This window comes from Rhinichthys klamathensis, unplaced genomic scaffold (assembly GCF_029890125.1).
Source record: "Rhinichthys klamathensis goyatoka isolate OS25496 unplaced genomic scaffold, OSU_Roscu_1.1 h1tg000213l_1, whole genome shotgun sequence".
NCBI classification, from domain to species: Eukaryota; Metazoa; Chordata; class Actinopteri; order Cypriniformes; family Leuciscidae; genus Rhinichthys; species Rhinichthys klamathensis.
The window spans coordinates 458659-478711 of NW_026606738.1; the positions used below are offsets into that span (position 1 = coordinate 458659).

Below are 20053 nucleotides of genomic sequence, written 5' to 3' on the forward strand. Positions count from 1 at the left end.
TATATTCTCTCTTACTTTTTGTCAATCCATTAAAAAAAGTAAATGCAACCATGCATCATATGTCAAAAGTAACCATTGTAAATGTAATCCATATGAACCCAGCAGACTTCAAGTCTTCTGAAGAGACACGAGACATAACATAATTAATTTTAGGCTAACAAATAAAATAAATAAATAACCTAATCTAAATCTGTTCATCATAAAGTGATCTTGTCTCTTCAGAATATGTGGAATAAATCGTGCAATTCATATGGATTTCTTTTCTGGTGTGTGTCTTTATAAACTTTTCGAACCACCAAAGTTTTGGTTACCTGGAATTCCAATGGAGGGACGGAAATTTCTTTATTTGTGCTTCCAACATGAATGAAAGTCTCATAAGTTTGGAATGACATGAGGGTTAGTAAATGACAGAATTTTCATTTTTGGGTGAATAACCCTTTAAAGCTCTGATATAGACCTAGTTTAACAAAAATTAAACCTGTAAAATTTCATACTAGAACTCTGTACATATGTAATTAATGGATATTTGGTGGTTTAAAAAAAGGCTTGCAGAAACATTTTGATAAACACATGATGTATGACTTTTATTAAAACATAAATACAATGTACAACTTGTCTTTACTTTTTTTTACATGAATGCAACAATTTCAACTGCTCTGTAATATTTAACAATTATTGGAGGAAAGGAAAACCAAGCACACTTTTAACAAGTTACTCTTCAATTCAAGTCATCCATTTCTCTGAAAAAGGTCCAACATATCAGGCATTTCTCTAAAAATAAAAATGTAAATGTTTATATGAAAAGACGATGACACAAACATGACTAATTCCTATTGCTGGTTAGAAGGGGTGCCCGACGCAACACACTCTTTGGGTATTTGAATGGAATTGTTCTGGGACAGACAAGTAATGGCACGTGCCAGATTATTGATGGCCTCAATCTTCCTCTCTTCCAGAGCTTTCTGCTGAGCCCACATGTTCAGTTTCCTCTCCTGCAGCTCCAGGTACAACTGCAGCAAATCCTGAGGAGGCCTGGCATTGGGTAACTGTGATGCTGTGGGTGTGGGCAGAATTGGGGTAAATCGTTTACTGGCTATGGCCTTGCCCAGTTTAGTGCCATTAAGCTTTGCCTTCCGCTGAGCCTCAACCTCCTCGTAGCTCCTTCCCAGCACTTCATGCATCTCCTTGAAGAACTCCCAGTGAACACTACTGGTTCCCAGTCTTTTGGCTCTCTCCGCATTTTTGCGGTACGTCGCTAGCATGTTTCTCCACTTGAGGTCACATTCGAAGGCTTTGACTGAAACATCTGTGCTTTCATCGGCTCGTAGCTTTGCCGTCACCCTCTCGGCCACAGTCTCCCACAGCTTCTTCTTTTTGCACACAGGCTGGTCAAACTCTGGGTCCATGTCCAAACGAACATGGACCAGATGCCATGTAGCTTGTATTGTCCACACAAACTCTGAATAATACAAAAATATTAGTTATTATTTCAGAACAAGAATTTAACCAAATATTTAGGATTGGAAGGAAATGTAATTTATTCAAATTAATTTATTAAATATACAAGGTTTCGACCCGAAGGTCTTCGTCTGGCAAACAACAAGTACACAGAAAGGTACACCAATGCTAAATTGTTCTATATATCCTAATAATTTGTTTACAACATGTATTCTTTACTTCAATGAGCTCACTGTTTCTGTCTTAAATTAATAGCCTACATTGTGTAAATTAATACATTGTTAGCTAACTGCATGATTTGTATATGTACATTTCTGAAATACATCATTTACAGTCACCTCTGATAATAACAGATCACTTTTAAATTGTAATGTAGACACATGCACCTTCTGTAAAGCTGCTTTGAAACAATATGTATTGTATCGACCTAATTAATTACCCAATCATCCAATAAACTGGAAAAAATGTCCTGGTTTCACAGACAGGTCTTAGATTAAACCAGGATTAGGGCTCAGTTCAATTAGGGCATTTAAGTAGCTTTTTAAACGTGCCTTAGATAAAAAAAAAAAGCATTACTGGTGGTGTGCATCTTGAGACCAAACAATGGCACTGACATATGTTAAGATATACCAGTGCAAATTGCTTTCAGTTAAAACTGCTCAAACATGCATTTCAGTCGGGGACTAGCTTAAGCTTTGTCTGTGAAATCGTTTTAACTGAACCACTAACAAAATTATTCCAGTTTTTAATAGACTTACAGATCGTACCAAATACATGGAAGTTATCATTTATACGACCTCTTCCGAAAAAAGTGAGAGCAAAAAATGTAGAGGACTTTCGTCCTGTGGCTCTGACATCTATACTCGCTAAAAGCATGGAAAGAGTAGTTAGCTACCACCTTAAACCATACATATCAGAGCAATTAGATGTACTGCAATTTGCATACAAATCACAAAGAGGGACAGAGGATGCCATGCTCACCATGGTCGATACAATTGCTAGCCATCTACAACGAGCAAAGGCTTATGTGCGTGTTCTTTTTATTGATTATACCTCTGCCTTTAACACCATGCAGATACATTTGCTCCTGGAACGTCTCCTGGTTCTAGGTGTAAATGGAGGAATAGTTCACTGGATAAAGAACTTCTTAACAAATAGACCACAGCAAGTTTGTGTTAGGAGGTTCAAATCAGACATTATGTTTTTAAATACGGGGGCACCACAAGGATGTGTCCTGTCACCCCTTTTATTCTCTGTTTATACAGGTGGTGTAAGAGTGCAGCATGAGAATTATAAATTATATAAATATGCAGATGATATGGCACTTGTGGCACTTTTATGGAAAGACTGTGTACATTTTGAGTACGAGGAGCAGGTCCTGGAACTAGAAAAATGGTGCGAGGCAAGTTCCTTACTGATAAATGTAAGTAAAACAAAAGAATTGATTTTAAATTATTCAGAGCCTCTAACAGAATTAATGCTATGTGATCAAACAGTTGAAATTGTGAAGACTTTTAAATATTTGGGAACCATGATTGACTGCAAATTGAATTTCTCTGATAATGTTAATCTTATTTGTAAGAAAGCAAATCAAAGGTTATACCTGCTAAGGAAGTTGAGAGAATTTTCTGTAAGTCAGGATGTTCTGCAAAGAGTTTATATAAGTTTAATTGAGAGTGCTTTAGGGTATAATATAACTGTGTGGTTTGGACGAGTTACATCTGTGAATAAAGTCAAATTAGATAGAATTACAAGAGTAGCGGGAAAAATTGTAGGATCTAAACAAAAATCAGTCGCACAGTTATATCAAATTGCTGTTCAGAGGAAAGCTTTGACTATAGCAAGAGACATAACACACCCATTGAATCATGTTTTTGAATTATTGCCATCACGTCGCCGCTATAGAACACCAAAAGCGATTTATAAACAATCTTTTGTACCAAATGCAATAAGTCTTTTGAATAAGAGGAGCTAAAATATTTTAATTCTTATGTGTATTGTTAATTGTTTTGTGATTGTATGGCGAGACCAAAGACCAATTTTCAGCCAAGGCTGAACAATAAAGTACAACTAAACTAAACTAAACTAAACCGGGGGAATAACTATCAAAAAAATAATAATTACAATGAACGGAAAAATAGACTACAAAATGTCACCAGTATACAAAAAAATAACAATTCACAAAAAAGGTTTGAGATCAAACTATGAATTAAGACCTTTAGGGAAGGAGTATTCAAAACATTTATCTGATCGAGCTCCTGCTTAGAGTTTCTAGTTGTGTGCATAACATTATTTTGAATAATTAAAGAATGAACCATTAAAAAAATGAGGATATATCACAATCAATGTACAGTAAAAATTAGTATCTATCTATATATTACATTTTATTATGTACCATTATTGTATGTTGAGATTTTTATTCATATCACAAAAATAATCAATTACAATATTACATTCAAAATATTCTAGAAAACGGGATTGATAGTTAAAAAATATACCATAATAAATCTATTGTTTTGAAGGTCTGAAACACTCCTAAGTAACTTAAACTTGTGTGAGGGCCAATCAGTTCCTCCATCAGGCTCATCGTGTTTTCCTCGCGGTGTCGATGCACAGACTGCTGCTCACTACTTCATTGACTTACTTACATATCTCACCTGCTTTTGACTTTTCGCTCTCCAAAGTCGTAACTGTAGTTGTTAAATCCTCCACCTCAATGGCGTCTGTGACAATTGACTCAATGACCTCCATGTTGCATTTATTTGTATTTATATCGTCAAACGTTATGGCGACTAATCGTGGATTTTAACAACACCAGCGATGGGTTTTTTTCGAGCGTCGACAACAGCGATGATAATAACAACGACCTCGTTTGCACCAGACAGCGCTGGACAGGGTGTTGTTGTATTTTTTTTCCGGAAATGAACATTGCGTGTGATGTAGGATTTGTGGGAAATGCATGCCATTGTTTTTACAAGTCTTTCGCCCGCAAGCTAGAACTTCAAAACGAACGGCATGTTTTGTTCCTTACCAAAAAAACTAGTATCTGCATTTATGAATTTTTACCGTTTTTATTGTTCCGTTATCAGTATTATAAAAAGACATTAATCGAAATGTTCTGAAACTACAACTCCCATATGCTTTCAAGAGGTCGAGTCTGCAAATGCCCCTCCCTTTCTGAAAAACCTTCCTGTTTGTCGCTCTGCTAAAAGATGGCGCCTGTGCAAATCTGAGGAGATTGCGCTTTGTAGCGCGTAGGAAACTTGACGTGAGTAAGATGAACAGTTAACGAAGCCTTCTCACTCTTCATCGAAACATCAAAATACACCCAAATAGATTACTCTCAGGCAGCACTGTCAATGTTTTTGATTTTTTTTTTTGTGGCCTACTACCACCCACTGTAGGCCGTTATGAAATGTATCGCACGGTTAAAAGACTTCTTTTCCCAGAAGTCATTGCTTTGGGCTTGCTTTGATTGGTGAACATGGTAGTTGTAGTTTTCAAATGTTTGTTTCTCTGTGGATGAAATGTTTTGGTCATAGGAGAATTTTGTATTAGTTTCTGTGTTCTTTTACTTTATTTCTTTTTCTTTTTTTAATATTAGAAATGTGTTTGGCATTGTAGCAAACTTATTAAAGTCACTGAAATATTGTACCTTAAATATTGAGAAGATTAAATAATTACGTTTCAAAAGAGGGGGGAGGTGGTTCTGGGCTCCTGGTTCATCATGTCTACACCTTTAGAACAAGGAATTAAACGAAATTCAAAAAGTTTAAACGGCACCTCTGAGGCATCCGCCACTCTCCCAGAATCCTCTCTGACCTGGTGTTTGGGTCAGCTGTCCAAAACAAGCACATTAGCAGACAGTCCCAGCAGTGGACTGACAGGAGCTGACAATAAGTCCATCACTGGAGGAGACAAAGCCAGGGATGCTGACAAGAGACTCAGAGCTGGTCAATGGAGGGCACTGGTGGCCATTCGGACACAGCACATCAAGGGAGGTGGCGGCAGGATAGCCCGCTACCAATCACGAGGAGGACTCCCTCCTTTGTTGGATTTCCTCAAGCGACCAGAAAGCTCCAGAAAGTTTCTGGACCTGGCACTTAGCATACTGGCCAACTGCTGCACTGAAAAAGGGACGCGGATAGAAGTAAGAAACATGCTGACATTGACAGAATTTTGCTCTAATGTTTAAAGCAAGCATTGATTATGTGTACTGCTTTTATTTTTTGTTTAATGTTTTCTGATTAATGTTTTTTTTATTCTTCTCATAGGTAAGAAAGCTTGATGGCGTATCTGTTGTTGGTAAGTCACTCAAAGGCTTCTTAAAGATCAGTTCTGTTAATTTGTTAAACTACATTTCTAAAACTATCCTTTTTTTTGTACCATCTGACAAGGATTTCCACTCATATTTTTTGATATATTCAGAGGGGAGACATATGGGTTGGTGAAATCCCTCAGGAACATTAACTTCTTAAGTGGCCATAAAATCAAAATTGACCTTTTTTTTATTTCAGTCAGTCTTTATTATAAAAGATTTATCTGTGCACATCATTATTTATTTATTTTAATTCACTTGCCCTCGTAATCTTTAAATGGGTAATCTTTTTCCTTTTCCTTTGGTGTGTAATTTAAGATCTGCAAAGTTACAAAGCTCATAGTCTCCCATAAAGCGATTTAGATTGCTGTGTGTTTAGATGAGAAGGCAAAACCCCATTCAGAGGTTAATCAGAGTTTAAGATTAATTCATAAAGCTGTTTTAGCTGTATAACCCAAAAGTTTGTTTGTGCACAGCACCCTTTACAGAGGACAGCTTCCTGAACCTGGGAGAGTACAATGCCGGCTATATACAAAGACTACTTGCCACTGTGAAACATTGTGCTCAAGTTGTGCTTGCAAAGTTGGTTCCGATCGGTCAGCTTGATCATCTGCTTTTTCAGAATCCAATTCACACTGATATGGTAAAACCGACAACATTGTAAATAGCTGTGTGTTTGCAAATACTTTAAGAAGCCTTAGAAGCTGAAGCTCACAAGTATGGTATGGGGCATTACACTTCTGACACACGCTTGAGGTGTTTGGCCAGTCACAACGCAGCGGGTCAGCTGGCCAATCAGATCACGCTGAGCTTTGTAGAAATCAGCGTGTTTCAGACAGATGGGGAATAGAGGAGCTGCAATAATGTGTTTTTTGAAAGTATGTTAACCTATTCTATTTCACCCGTTAATCAAAATAATGAACTTTTATAATAGCATCATATGAGCTCTTTAATCGATCCAATCAATTCCCAAATGGACAGAATCAAATCCCACAAAGCTGTTTCACTCAGATATATAACACCATAGAAAAGACATTATTAATATTATATTATTATTAATGTTCTTCACACTAAAAAATGGTTCTTTTAAGAACCTTTTACTGAAAGGTTCTTTGGGGAACTCAAAATGATTAGAGATAAAACTTTACTTTTCGCATCGTTATTGTGTCGCTTTGTTCCGGACTTCAGGTCGCTTTGGCACAACTGTACTTGTGTACTTGTTAGCGTACATTTTTTTTTGTGGTCTGCTCAATCTGTGATCTTTCATTTTTGTAGTGGATGTTCTCAAGAGGAATGTCTCTGTGGAGACGTTGCAAAATCGAGCAGCTCGAGCTCTGGGAAATCTCGCCATGGACCCGGAGGGTTCTGCTGAGGTCCACTCTGCTGGTTAGTCCCAGAATCTCCTGAGTTTCTAAGAATATAATTGTAAAAATAAATTTACAAACGCACACAAACATATACAGTTTTTTTTTTTACTCCATTATTATATAGTCACAGATTGTAAAGCATTCTGAGCCATGAAATCATTATATATTCTGTCTCTCTCACAACAGACAAACAGCGCAGATCAGTAATCTGATATGCAGTGTTAAGCTTTGCATAGTTTTTTCATTTAAATTTAAAGTCGGTTTTTCATGTCTGAAAGGATATTTAGGCCACAAACAGCTTCTTTCAAGCCAAGCAAAATAAGCAAATGTTCTTTCTTATATGTGCATTAGTGTTTCCTGTGTACGTGCAACAGAGCATGTATGGTTTTTAACTGTTATTTCTTAGAACTGTTTCCAAGAACTTCTCTGAGCCATATAATCATTATATTTCTGTCTCTCTCTCACTCTCAGGTGGTGTTCCACTTCTCCTGCTCTGCCTGTCTCTCTCTCCACCTCCATCCTCTCCCTCTTCACTTCCTCCAGCCCCTGAACTCTGCGCTCCTAAGGTGGAATGTCTCCAATCTGCTGCCCGGGCGCTCATCTACCTTTCTGACACGCCGGCAAACCGACTCCTGCTGCTTTCACAAGGGGCTCTTCCATCTCTTGCTTTGTTCATTGCCCCAGAGTACCCTTTAGGCCTGAGACGAGCTTCTCTTCGTGCCCTTCATGAGCTCACCAGAGGTTGCAGTGCGGAATGCGCCAGGGAGATTTCCAGGTGCGGCGTGTTGATTCGACTGGGGGTCCTCGCCTCAGGAGAATGTGGTCGGCCTCTGGAAGAGCTGGCTTTGAAGATTCTGGCTAACTTGTGCTCTCAAGGCTGCCTGAGGCCACTGGTCGGTTCATTGGGAGTCATTCAGAAGTTCGCAGAGGAGGTGAAGAAGGATCCTCTGAAATCGGGTGTGTTCTTCAAGGCCCTGTGCCTGTGCTGCCGAGAGGCTGTGAACAGGGCTAAAATAAAGGAGAGCGGGGGACTGGAGGTGCTGATCAGCTTTTTATCCACCCATCAAAACCATCCGCTCACTCGTTTCGCCTTTCTAGCTTGTGTGGACTTTGTCTACGATGAATCGGCTCTTGAACAGCTCCAGGAGCTTGGGTTGGTGCCGCTGCTGATCAAGCGGTTGGTGGAGCTTGCTCAAGGAGAAGAACTGACCGCAGGAAAGATGGACACCAGCCTGTCCTCTAGCTTTCCATGCTCTGAACTGATGACCACGTGTTTTGACTCGTTTGACTTCTCAGCCCTTGAAGGGAACAAGAAGGAAGATGTGAGTAAAGACCAGACGTCAGGATCCTCCAGCTTCCTCAGCCTCAGGTCAGTTCTTCATAACTTTACCAAAAGCAGAGTGCACAAAATCATGGATGTAATAATGATAAAAGTTTTGTGCAAATAAACATGCCCTTCATACCTCATTTTCCTATGTGGCATCAACAAAATGTTATGTTTAAAAGCGTATGATCATCATTGTGATCATCAAACATTTTTTGTCAGTGATTTCATTGACTAGATGACCAAAATCATAGATGCAATGTTGATTGAAATTTTACACCGTTTCTGAATAAAGTGGCATCTTATTTTAGTCTACAAAATTATTAAATTAATATTTTAGTTGATGAGAGAGCAAAATCAGACCAAACTTTTTATTTATTCTAGATTCTATAATTTTTCTTCTTCAAAAACATTGTTAGTGGTCAGTGGATTATTATCTTGTTGTTCTTTTTTTTTTTTTTTTTTGCCATATTATTAACAAAATTGTAGTTTAAAAGTGTTAGTTTTAAATAAGAAAAGTCATGTTCAAGTCATGTTGACAAAATCAGGGAGTACAAAATGATAGAAGCAATTTTGCAACTATGAACATGCGCACCATGCTTGACCCTAAGTGATATAATAAATGTCTGTTATTCGCATTGATATATGTGTTATATGAAATGTATAGCTTGTATATTGCGCCGTTTCATCTGTGTGTTTTTCTTCCTCCAGGTCTTGGCTGGTATCTGAGGGTCTGATCTCGTCTGAGGGGGAGCTGACTGAATCTCCTACTGGATCTGATGTCTTTGGTGGAAGCCCTCAATCCTCCGTCTCATCGTCACCACTTACACCTTGTCCTGAGCTCTCCCAAACCCCGACCTTGCGTTCGCCCCACTTCTCTCCCTCCACCCGCTCTAAACCCATCCGACTGTCTTCTTCCACCTCCACCTCCACTCCAGTATCTCCTCGAAACATACCAGGGTCGCCTTCCTCTTTACAGCCCTCCTGTACCTCCACCCCTCAAACTGAGCAACCGTCTTCAGTGACAAAACCTTCCATCACCTCCTCATCTCCCCTCCAAATCTCCTCTCCCCCCAGAAAGAGACTCCGTGCGTCTTCAACCTCTTCTGCATCCTCCTCTTGCTATGGTGTGGTCGCTCTGGAGAGCCCCCCTGTGATGTCAAAAACCCCAGTCTACCATCACCCATATCACCCCGAGGCCTGGGCCCCAGAATCCCCCATTTTTCTGCTTCTGTCACGCTTCTCCCATGCCTCAGACCCCAGCACAGCGCTCATCAACACAAACGTTTTCTCCGGGCTGTTGTACTACCTCACCCAGCACCATGACCCCAGCGGGCGGTGCTTTCGGATGCTAGGGCGGCTCAGCTGCAACCCAAACTGCTTGCAGGCTTTGGTTAGAACTGGAGCCGTGGCTCTGATCAGACAAAGACTGTGTGTGAGAGGAGAGGAGATTGGGGAATGCAACGGAGGAATAGACAGACAATCAGAAAAAGTCCGAGGCAAAATCACACAACTAGGTTTGTGACTTTTTAATATAGAGTATTGATGCATATATTTAAGACTGCTGTTCATTTAAGGCTAATATGTTTTCTGGCTCCTCAGGTTTATGTCTGCTCAGTAACCTGAGGGTTCAGAGTGAGTCTGGATTCGGCTCTGGAGTTCTTACACATATCATGCTGTCAGGCTCCGAATCTGACAAGCTGTACTGTGTCCTTTCTCTGCCTCTGATTAACAGGTATGATTTATTGCCTTTCAGGATTTTTAAATCCTTTTATAGTCTAATGTATGTGGGTCAATGACAAATAGGTGTGTCAGCAAATAAGAAAAGGAAAAACTCTTAAAAATCTAGTTTAGAACTAGGGATGTCAATTTACACAAACTCCCATGATCGATCGTCATTTAAATTAACGATCAATTAATCGTTAGCCTAAATACTGCAATATGTGTCTACCGCAGTGGCATAAAGCCTACAGAATGACAGGTTGTGCAAATGCTGCTCAAAACGACATGTTCCTCACCAAATTAATGGGAAGAGTTTTTAGTCTAAATAAAGGGCTAGTAGGATTGTAAAATGAGTTGATTTGATCGATAATTTATTAAATATAACATATATACACTAATATATAAATATATATTAGTTATATAACAATCAAATATAACGTCTAATACAACGTGTCACCAACGCCGCCTCAGATGCATGCTATTCAGAATGTGTTACTCCTGTTGTGGACGCGCTCTTCCTGGAACAACGCACTGATACAGGCACCTAAACCCAGAGAATTCATAATGTTTTCTAACAATATTGTTGTCTTTATAATGTTATGTAATATGACAGTCCCAATCATAGTTTAGTCATGCATTGCTGTTTGAGCTGCGTGCGCTGAAGCTGAAGATGATCACCGGCACACCATTTAAACAGCGTTAATTCTTAACCAAGTGCATCCTATATGAGAGAAATCAGATATATAGGCCTACACAAAGTAAACAATATTACAACTTACATTTGCACACAACAAAAGGCTGTGAATGCACATGCAAACGTAGAAGGTATCATGAAGGTATAACTATCCTTTTAAGGTAAAATTGTCCCAAGCATAACTCCTGCTTCATTTTTCCTCGTGTCTGCTTTGTGTCTTGCGGTTTAGCAGCAAGCATGAGCATGACCTTGCTTAATCGATGATCGTTACGTTTTATCAATTAAATATAAATGTTTTTACCATAATAACTATAACCAAAATAATAATCATATTAAAAAAAAATATATATATATATATATATATATATATATATATTTCAATGTAAAACTTTTTTTTTTTTTATTTTTTTTTTTTTATACAGATATCATGAATTATAGAGTGCAACAGTGCCCAGCCACATGTACAGTGGCCTTGGTACCGGAAGTATTTTTCCCATAGGAATTTAAAAGAATCTTTGTTAATGAATTATAAGCTTTAAACCAAACCAAACTGCTAAAAGGTGCATCAAAACATTACAGACTTTCATTTGAAGCGTAAAAAATTTAGAAAGTTGGACAAAAAAGACAAAACTACAAGACTGTGTACTTAACAGCTTTAATGAGGGAAAGAACTTCATGAAGCACCGTGAATGACAGTCAAAATAACAACGATTGAGAAATATTGATTTAAAGATGTTGACTATGTAGATAGAAACATTTTTTTTTATGTTTATTGTATATATAGGTCTACTGACAACTGACTCTTGAGTCATTCGTCATGCTTCTTTGGCTAAAGGTTCTTTTGGTGTGATTTTCTAGTTTAGTTTCTCTGATTGGTTGACAATTCTTTGCGGAATATTGGGTAACAAGGAATTCCATTGTTGAACTATTATTTAAAACCGAAAATTGAAATTTCACCTGAATTTTGAATACCAAATTTTAATACAGAAATTAAAAACCTGCTCATCATGGAAGAGGTGTATGAATTGTATTTTGTATCTTTACATCCTTGACCCATGTTGTTAGTTTGACAACCTCCTTTTTTCCTTTTTCAGCAACAGAGTTCTTTTGAAGAAGCTGTTGCTGGATAGTGGTGGGCTGGCTGCAGCTCTTGAACTGATTGGCTGTAACAGTGATGATGATAATGAAGATGAACAGTCTGACAAATGTAGGACATTTCTTGCCGGCTGGTTGCATCCTCTTGAGCAAGTGTCGTCTTTAAGATTTAAATTCCTGTATGTATCTCTTCTGATTGGCTGCCTCTCCAATCTGCTGTCAGTTTCCAAGGAGGACAGAAAGAATTGTAACATAGATTCCAGAATGGAAACAACCCAAGTTCTAGATAAGTCCCAACCGCAACAGAGCCAATCATGCCCCTACCTGAAAGCAACTCATGACCTAGCTTTCCTTCTTGATGATGGAACCCTTCTCCTAGCCAATCATAAGGCTGTCACTGGGGAAGAGGAAGCCAATGACGTTGGGTCTGAATATTTCAGAGCCCTTTTGATGGGAGGGTTTGGGGAGGCACAGAAAGCTGAAGGTGAAGCCATCCGGATCAAGGATGTAAACAGTGGGATGCTCTTACCAGTTCTCCACTACCTGCACGGATGTCGTTTGACAGATGGAAACAAAGACCACATGTCAAAGCAAGAGACAAATTGTCTTGTTTTGGCCTCTCTAGTCTCTGGTGGGCTGGGTAGACCACAGAACAAGTTTGAATCATGCTTGGCAGAAGAGAAGGAATTCCAGAAAACCCCATTTGCTGAAATGATGAGTGGGGCTTGTAGGTTTTTAGTTCCTGGTTTACAAAGGGCAGCTGAGGACCTGTGTGTTGGTCTTCTCTATTCTGTCCTAAGAAGCCTGAGCAAACGTTGCTGTTCGAATGATAACACTACAACGACCAGCAGAATGGATGTGGGTTCAGTCTGCAAAGGTCCTGAAGGATCATCACATTTGACTAAAACTGAAGTGTCAAAGTGTTTCAAACAAGATTCTAAACCCTCTCAGAGCTCCAAACAGGTTCCATCGTCATCATATTCTTCAGACAGTGACACTAAGGGAACTTGGCTGAGGTCTCTGTTGCCACAAGTGTACTGGTTCTCACAGCGCTACTCTTACCTGCGACTGGGCCAGGCCTGTCTATCTATACTGCTGCGACCTCAGGGGCTCCATTCTGCACCCATTCACCCCTCTCTGTCTGCTGATTGCTTCCTGCGCTTGGCGCGAGAGGTGGACTGCGCCAAAGGGCTGAGGCAGGACATCTTAAGCCTCATCAAAACAGCCCTCAGCTAAAGGGGAAACAGTAGTGGATAGTGAAATGAATGTAATAAATTGTGTACACGAATTTAGCAGCTGCTTTAATGCACACACAACATACAGAAAGGGATTGGGAATTACTGGATTTTTGGGGCATTTGGGATAAGTAAAACTTTGTGACATTTTAGTTAGCAAGTAGCTATTCAAATATTTAGAACATTCTAATTGCTAATATTTTCGTCATCACATTTTTTTTTCCTAGACATGTTTGTATATGGAGTAGAATGACCAACTCTTAGTAATTTTTTTTATTTAGAAGTTTTTTGTTTTTGTATTTTATCTTATTTTGCCAAAAAAGGGTTTAATGCTGATACCACATTCATCATGGTGCATCCAGATATAGTACGTAATTTTGTACAGTATGTTATGTGAATAAGATGTCATAGAGAAAGAGCTGTTTATGTTTGCTATATTTTTTTCTTTTTGTATATGGCACTGTACAATTCATTTATAGAAATCTGGATTATATATGATGTTTGTTGGAGTGCTATCTTTTTTTTCTGTAAATCTGAGAAATTGAATCGTGGAAATGGCCAAATGTTGGTGAAGGCAGAGGATGGTTCTCAATAAATGAGCTCTGCATTAATGTTGTCTACAATGTCTTCTTCAAGAATTTAAATCTGATTCATTTGGATTTTGAGCAATTTTTTCAGGGGTTTTCTTTTTCAGTCCCAGACTTTTTATTTGGGCTGTCTGTATAGCTTCTCTGTAGCCTGGGAAAACCCAGACAACTCCCGGCAAATTTAGATTTGCTCTGAAAGTTAGTCTGACAAAGAGCTCATTCAAGCCCATTTCCAGTCCGTCGAAATCGAGGCACCAATCAGAAACGTTGGGGCGGGCTTTACACGATGACGACAGCGCTGGGATTTTGAAGCAGATTTTGTAGCCTACATTACAAAGATGGATGCCGCCGTCGAACATCACTCGTTCGAATCAGCTATCGCGTCTGTTTTAAGCGGTTTGAACGTTTCCTTTTTGTTAAAAACCGAGCAAAGAACAACACTCGCCGCTCTGCATACGTCATCTCCTTCATCGCTCTGATTGGTTTTAGGTCTATCCGCGACGTCCGTTGGTGACGCCCCTCTGGAAATGATTTGTCTATGACGCTTTGCCAGACCATAACTCATTTACAACTGAGAATGGTCTGGTTTTAACCAGGCTAGCTTCTCTGTAAAATGTTTTGGAAACAAATAAAAGATCGCTCTAATGACAAATCTGATAGCAATTTTAAAGAAAACTAACTGAAATACTTCTTACCATTTATTTGTAGTGACCAGATACTTTTCTTATTCAGGTACATACAATGAATTCATGTAAAAACAGTTGTTTATTTCTGTTTAAAATGTTAAAAGCGAGTCTGTCGGTCGCTGCTGAATGGAGACTCTGTTGATTGGCATCTGTGACTGACAGTTCCGTCGCACTCAGTGGTGAGATTCCTCGTAACCGGTGGGCAGAGCGTTTGCATGAGAGTTGTGGAAGAGGGAGTGATTCCCATCACCCCAGGGCCATGGCTGAGAAAGAAAGATGATGCTATATGAAAAGAATTCATATGTCTAATTTTGATATGCCGTTGAAGGCATCAACATTTTATTTAGTCAGTACAGGGATCAGAGAGAAGTCACATCATGCATACTTTGAAAAAAACAAGAATATAGGCACCTTGGTTCGAATGCGGAGGTGTGGGTATGGCACGAACTCCGGGGCATCATGGGAATGGGCCTGCATCTTCATGTAAACGTTTGCCATGCAGACACTCACACCTGGCAGGGCCAATACGAAGGACAGGATCTTCCAGGTCCTTGCTGTGTTTGATTCAAATCATTAATATAATTTAATGTTGAGCATAATATAACAAAATGATCATCACTTAATATTGTGCAATGTTTTTGTTTTAATAATATGATCTGATTTTGTGTCAGTATTTCTGACTTCTGTGTGGAATTTAAATGACCTGAAATGACTTTATTTCAATATATAGATATAAATTAATATAACACATGAAGCCATCTCAAACCTCCTCCTTCGTGGCTCCCTTGTGACGCAGCCGCGAGAGCCCGACGGGCCACCATAGCAGTGGGTGACATCGCCATTTCTGAAGCAAAGACAGTAAGACTTCATTTTTTTATACTTACAGAGAAGATCTATATATATAATATATATATATATATATTATGCCTTATTTTTACCAAAACTGCATTTATTTGATTAAAAATAAAGGAAAAACAGTAATGTTTTGAAATATTGTTACACTTTAAAATGCATGTTTTAGGCTGTATGAACTCTTTCCCCACCAGCTTTTTTGTAAAAGACTACATCCAGTTTGGATTCAGAACAATGATTAAACTTCATCTTCTTCTTCTTCTATTAAAAACATAGATGGAGTAGATCAAGTCCATCAACACTAATGCTTGCACAGACCCATAACTCGTCCTGGCCGGTCGACATTTCATTCAGTAACATTAGGCACTTCACTTTAAATGATGTTTGTTTAATGTTGGTGATCATACTATTTTTCATATGCATATGCATTGTGGCATACATTTTCTTATTATTAACAATGTTGAAAACCGTTGTGCTGCTTAATAATTTTTATTTTGGAAACTGTGATCCATTTTTCAAGTTTTTTTTAAATAGCACTTATTTGAAACTGAAATCTTTTATAACATAATGAAAGAATGTGGTCTTGAATGTACTGTCACTTGGGGTAAGTCAATTTAATGCATCCTTGCTGAATAGAAGTATTACATTTCTTAACTTTTTATATATAGTATAAAACATTCACAATATTACAGATAAAAAGGTGATAAAGATTCTTTTATGCTAAAGAAGTTGGGCAAAAGTCAAATGTAACAACTTTGTACTTGTTCACAAAACCATGAAATGTCAACAGTCGTGGCCAAAATCGTACAGTGTGAAAATGGCTTAAGTCTCAGTGATATTTGTTAACATAAATCTTTATAGAGCCTTCATCAAAAAGTTGAAAACGGATGTTTGCACATTTAGCCTACCATTTAGGGTTTTGAACAGTAGTTTAAAGCGAAGGTGATGAAAAAGTCTAAGGTCAAATAATGACCAAACCTGACATGAATATCCATTACATTCATGAAACTTTGTATAGTCTCTTTATACAATTAGAAGAGAATGTTACATAAATGTTATTCTACATGCTGTCTAAAATTAATGAATGAATAGAATAAATAAATAAATATCATTAGATGGTTTCATATATTAGCCAGGCTGCGGCCTGTTGCTTATCTCGTCCCTATAAAAACCTCTGCAGTTTTTCCTGTCCTTCATCGCTGAATGCTATTTGATATCTTAACTCCCCTTAAAACTTTGCACATGTAGCATTAATAAAAATAAAAACGGTCATACATTTAGATTTGATTATGTCCCGTGCACAAGGACAAACAAGCTCTCAGTTGTGGGTCATGTTTTGCTTTACTGCTGTTAAAAGAATTAAATGCTCCTCCAATACTGTTAATATTTAACACCAACAGTACAAAGCAGCTAAAACGATACATCTAATGCAAAGGACACTTACGTTCTCGTCTTTCCAAGAGGGTGGTCAGGTGTTTTTGTTCTTTGTTCCTCACTTGTTTGCCACTTTCTCTTTCTACACCTCTGTCTGTTTGTCCTTTGGTCTGTCCTGGCCTAAAAGCATGAGACTCCTCCCTGCTGAAATCTGTCTGTCTGCCAAGAATCATGAAGTTTATATTTGGTCAAGTGCATGGGCAGATCTGTAATGGAGAGGAGAGATAGAGGGAGCTGATAGTGACAGGCTACAGACGAAAACACAAACTTGTCTTTCATTTGTATTTGTAGGACTATGTCAGCTCACAGGTATAGGTTTGGATGTATGAATATGTAGATAAGACAAGCACATGTAGTTAATGAAGTAAGGAATTGTAGCTGTTCAGTTGACAGCTAGAGGAGTTGGGTTACTTTCTTCGTGTTTGTGTGTACGTGACTCAGTGACCTTATGTCACCTCACTCTTTCCGTTTTTCTCTTTGTTTCTACATGTTTAGTAGCCTACTACACTTCTCTTTTGCCAACCCGTTTAGTTCAACTTCCGCAGGTCTAACGCCTCAGCCACCACACAGCCTAAATTTACGAGTCCCACTTCTGTCGTGACTGCTTTACTTGTGAATATGAATAGGCTTGTTTGAGATTAGCAAAATCTGCGCAGAAGCAGAACCAATCACCGCGAGATGCATGCCGGTTAGAAATGTGTCCGAGTCATGGTCCGAGTGCGGTCCGACTTGCTCTGATGTCATGCTGACGTATGTCAACAACAACAACAAAAAAAACTCTCGCGACCGCAAAGCGGACGTGCCGGATTCTGCAGTAGCGCGCAGTTGCTCGATCTCCACGATCTCCACCGACTGCGCTGAACAAAAGCATGATGGGAGCCGACTTGGCGACGACACAGCTTAATGCTCATTGGTTTAAACAACCGTGCTGTATTGTTCTCTTTTAAAATGTTTGATTTTAAAACTCTGTTTTTATGTGTATAATTCACAAACTCTCTGACAGTGTGATGTAATTTGATTGTTGTCATATTTATAAAAATATATAACACATGTCTGTAGGCTAATTAAAGTAAAATGATTGATAAACACGTCTTTGGTTTGTAATTAAATAACAAGTACTTTGGGGGTCTTGTTCATTATATTTATTTTCATATAAAAGCTACAGAACTTAAATTGCATCCAGTTTCTCCAGTAGATTAGCAACACCGTGCATGAGCGTCAATCCCGCGATATCCGTCTTTGATCTCACAGGTCCACTGCGAGAAAAGAGAAGTTCAGTGAACTCTGTCTTGTCTTTTCTTTTTTGACTCCTCCCCTCACTGCAGTCGCCTACTCTCTCCTACATTTCAGGCGAGGCAAGGCGCATCTCAAACAAACAAGCCTAATTGTGTGACTGGACCTTGGGGAGCGGTCGTAAAGTAATCTCAGGAGCAACTCCTTATTAATATTCATCATGAGTTCAAAACGTAGGCTAATTGGTTTACTAATTTCGCTTAAAATTAATGTTTGGGCCGGCAGATAGAGAAAAAAAAAGAAACAACGTGCAATATAGTTATGATTATTTATTAACCACGATTTTGAAAAGTAACACGCTTTAAACGTGGTCTAGATAAATAGCTAGGCTTTTTAATGCAATTATATAGGCCGCCTACGCCATAATTGTAGATAACCCTATGCTATACGTTCTATTTTTATTTCAGATTATTTATTCGTTCATTTCTCTTGTATACTCAAATTATTTAGTGGTTCCTCTTTGTTGTGTTGTGTTGTACCAGCTATGTAACTTAAGTTCGGATCATTTGTATGTTCTCATAAAAAAATAAACCAGTATAGCTATGTAATAAACTTACATGTCACAAGGTGGCGCTGTAAGTTTTCATTGCTGGCAGCTGCATTACAACAATGAGAATCATCTTAAAAATATTGTACTCCTAATTGTTAGATGTATTGTCCTATAGTATATTATTAGAATTATTAACAAATACAATATCTATGCAATATAACATATTATCATACACAATCTATAATTTTTTTTCCCACTGAGTGTTTATTCTTGGACAGACTGTAGGCTATGTGACTGATATTTGCTACCACTTCCCTTCTTCTTCTTTTTTTGCGCTTAAAGCTGGATTACTGGTCTTGATTTTTTTTTTTTTTTTAATTATTATTATTATTCAGTGGTCCCTGATTTAAATCCTCTTGCCATCTGAATAATAGTTCCTTTTCTTTATGAGCTTGCTTGTACTTCAAAAAGGAAAAGGCCCTTCTGTTGTTCTAAAAATAGTCTTGCTCAATATAGCAGGAATTCATTCGTAGTATTTTCAATTAATAATTTCTCCCACTTGAATAAACTCACCTTCACTGTTTGTGAAGGTACTTTTTTCCACAAGCTTTTGCACTTCTTTTGTTATTTTAGGGCTGTTTGAAATTGTGTTCTGAGTATATTATCAATGAGTTTGTGTGCATTTGCCCACCATAAACCAATAGGATCTTAACATTTGCTAATGTTGACCCTTCAACTCAAAGACATGTTGTTTGAACAAGAGCATGTAACCTTTAGAAATGTTCCATGCATACAAATGGCGCTTTGGATACAGGCACTGACTAAAATACAACTATCAAAACATGGCAGCTTTGTGATGAAAACTAGCTGTGAAATGTTTATCTATCAGAATAATCATTTAATATTTAAGCCCATTGATAGTAGATGATCCTATATGCTCTTGTATATGTGCATTAATAAGTGTGAAAATCATGTGCATATTTTTCTTTCAAACTTGCCTTGCTCAAAAGCATCAGTGTGTACAACCTATGTGTGAATCTCATTCTCAGAGTCGTCTGCACATCGCTGTCTGCACAACTTCCATTTCCATATTTGCAATACAAACAGACATCAGTGCCAGGCATGAAGTCATCCTGCAGCCCAGGCCGGGACAGAGTAGCCGGGCATTGAGGATATTCGTCTGAGCGTCTGCTCCCATGTTTTTGTGGGCAGAATCGCCGTCTTGCAGAGAGAAGCTTGTAAAAAGCGTGTTTTAACACAAGTGAGAAATATCCGCTCGAGTACCAGCATTTGATTGCTATGTGAGTTTGAAGAGCCATTTTGCAAGTTCATATGGAAAACAACTTTTCTTTCTCTTGCATTCTCTGGGTTAATCTAGCATACACCTGTTTCTGTAAACTTGGCACAACTTTGAGTCTCAGGAGACATGTAGACTCAACACAGTTGAATATGTGTATAAACAGAGTAGTAAAGATTTCTTTGGTTTTGACTAGATCCA

At 38.4% G+C, this 20053-nt stretch overlaps 3 protein-coding genes across 3 annotated transcripts; 1 reads left to right on the forward strand and 2 right to left on the reverse strand.

Moving 5' to 3' along the window:
* Positions 1-585: 585 nt before the first annotated feature.
* On the reverse strand, positions 586-4375 carry si:dkey-66i24.7 (uncharacterized). The gene is made up of 2 exons (XM_056264034.1): positions 4116-4375; positions 586-1459 (listed from the first exon to the last, which is right to left on the reverse strand). The coding sequence occupies exons 1-2, from the start codon at positions 4207-4209 to the stop codon at positions 831-833; spliced, it is 723 nt and encodes a 240-aa protein (XP_056120009.1). The 5' UTR covers positions 4210-4375; the 3' UTR covers positions 586-830.
* Positions 4376-4619: 244 nt separating this feature from the next.
* Positions 4620-13461, forward strand: armc5 (armadillo repeat containing 5). The gene is made up of 7 exons (XM_056264033.1): positions 4620-5608; positions 5733-5763; positions 7052-7162; positions 7615-8512; positions 9179-9984; positions 10070-10202; positions 11978-13461. The coding sequence occupies exons 1-7, from the start codon at positions 5186-5188 to the stop codon at positions 13212-13214; spliced, it is 3639 nt and encodes a 1212-aa protein (XP_056120008.1). The 5' UTR covers positions 4620-5185; the 3' UTR covers positions 13215-13461.
* Positions 13462-14546: 1085 nt separating this feature from the next.
* Positions 14547-16869, reverse strand: LOC130097250 (cytochrome c oxidase subunit 6A, mitochondrial). The gene is made up of 4 exons (XM_056264051.1): positions 16783-16869; positions 15253-15330; positions 14898-15040; positions 14547-14749 (listed from the first exon to the last, which is right to left on the reverse strand). The coding sequence occupies exons 2-4, from the start codon at positions 15326-15328 to the stop codon at positions 14660-14662; spliced, it is 309 nt and encodes a 102-aa protein (XP_056120026.1). The 5' UTR covers positions 15329-15330; positions 16783-16869; the 3' UTR covers positions 14547-14659.
* Between the last annotated feature and the right edge of the window lie 3184 nt (positions 16870-20053).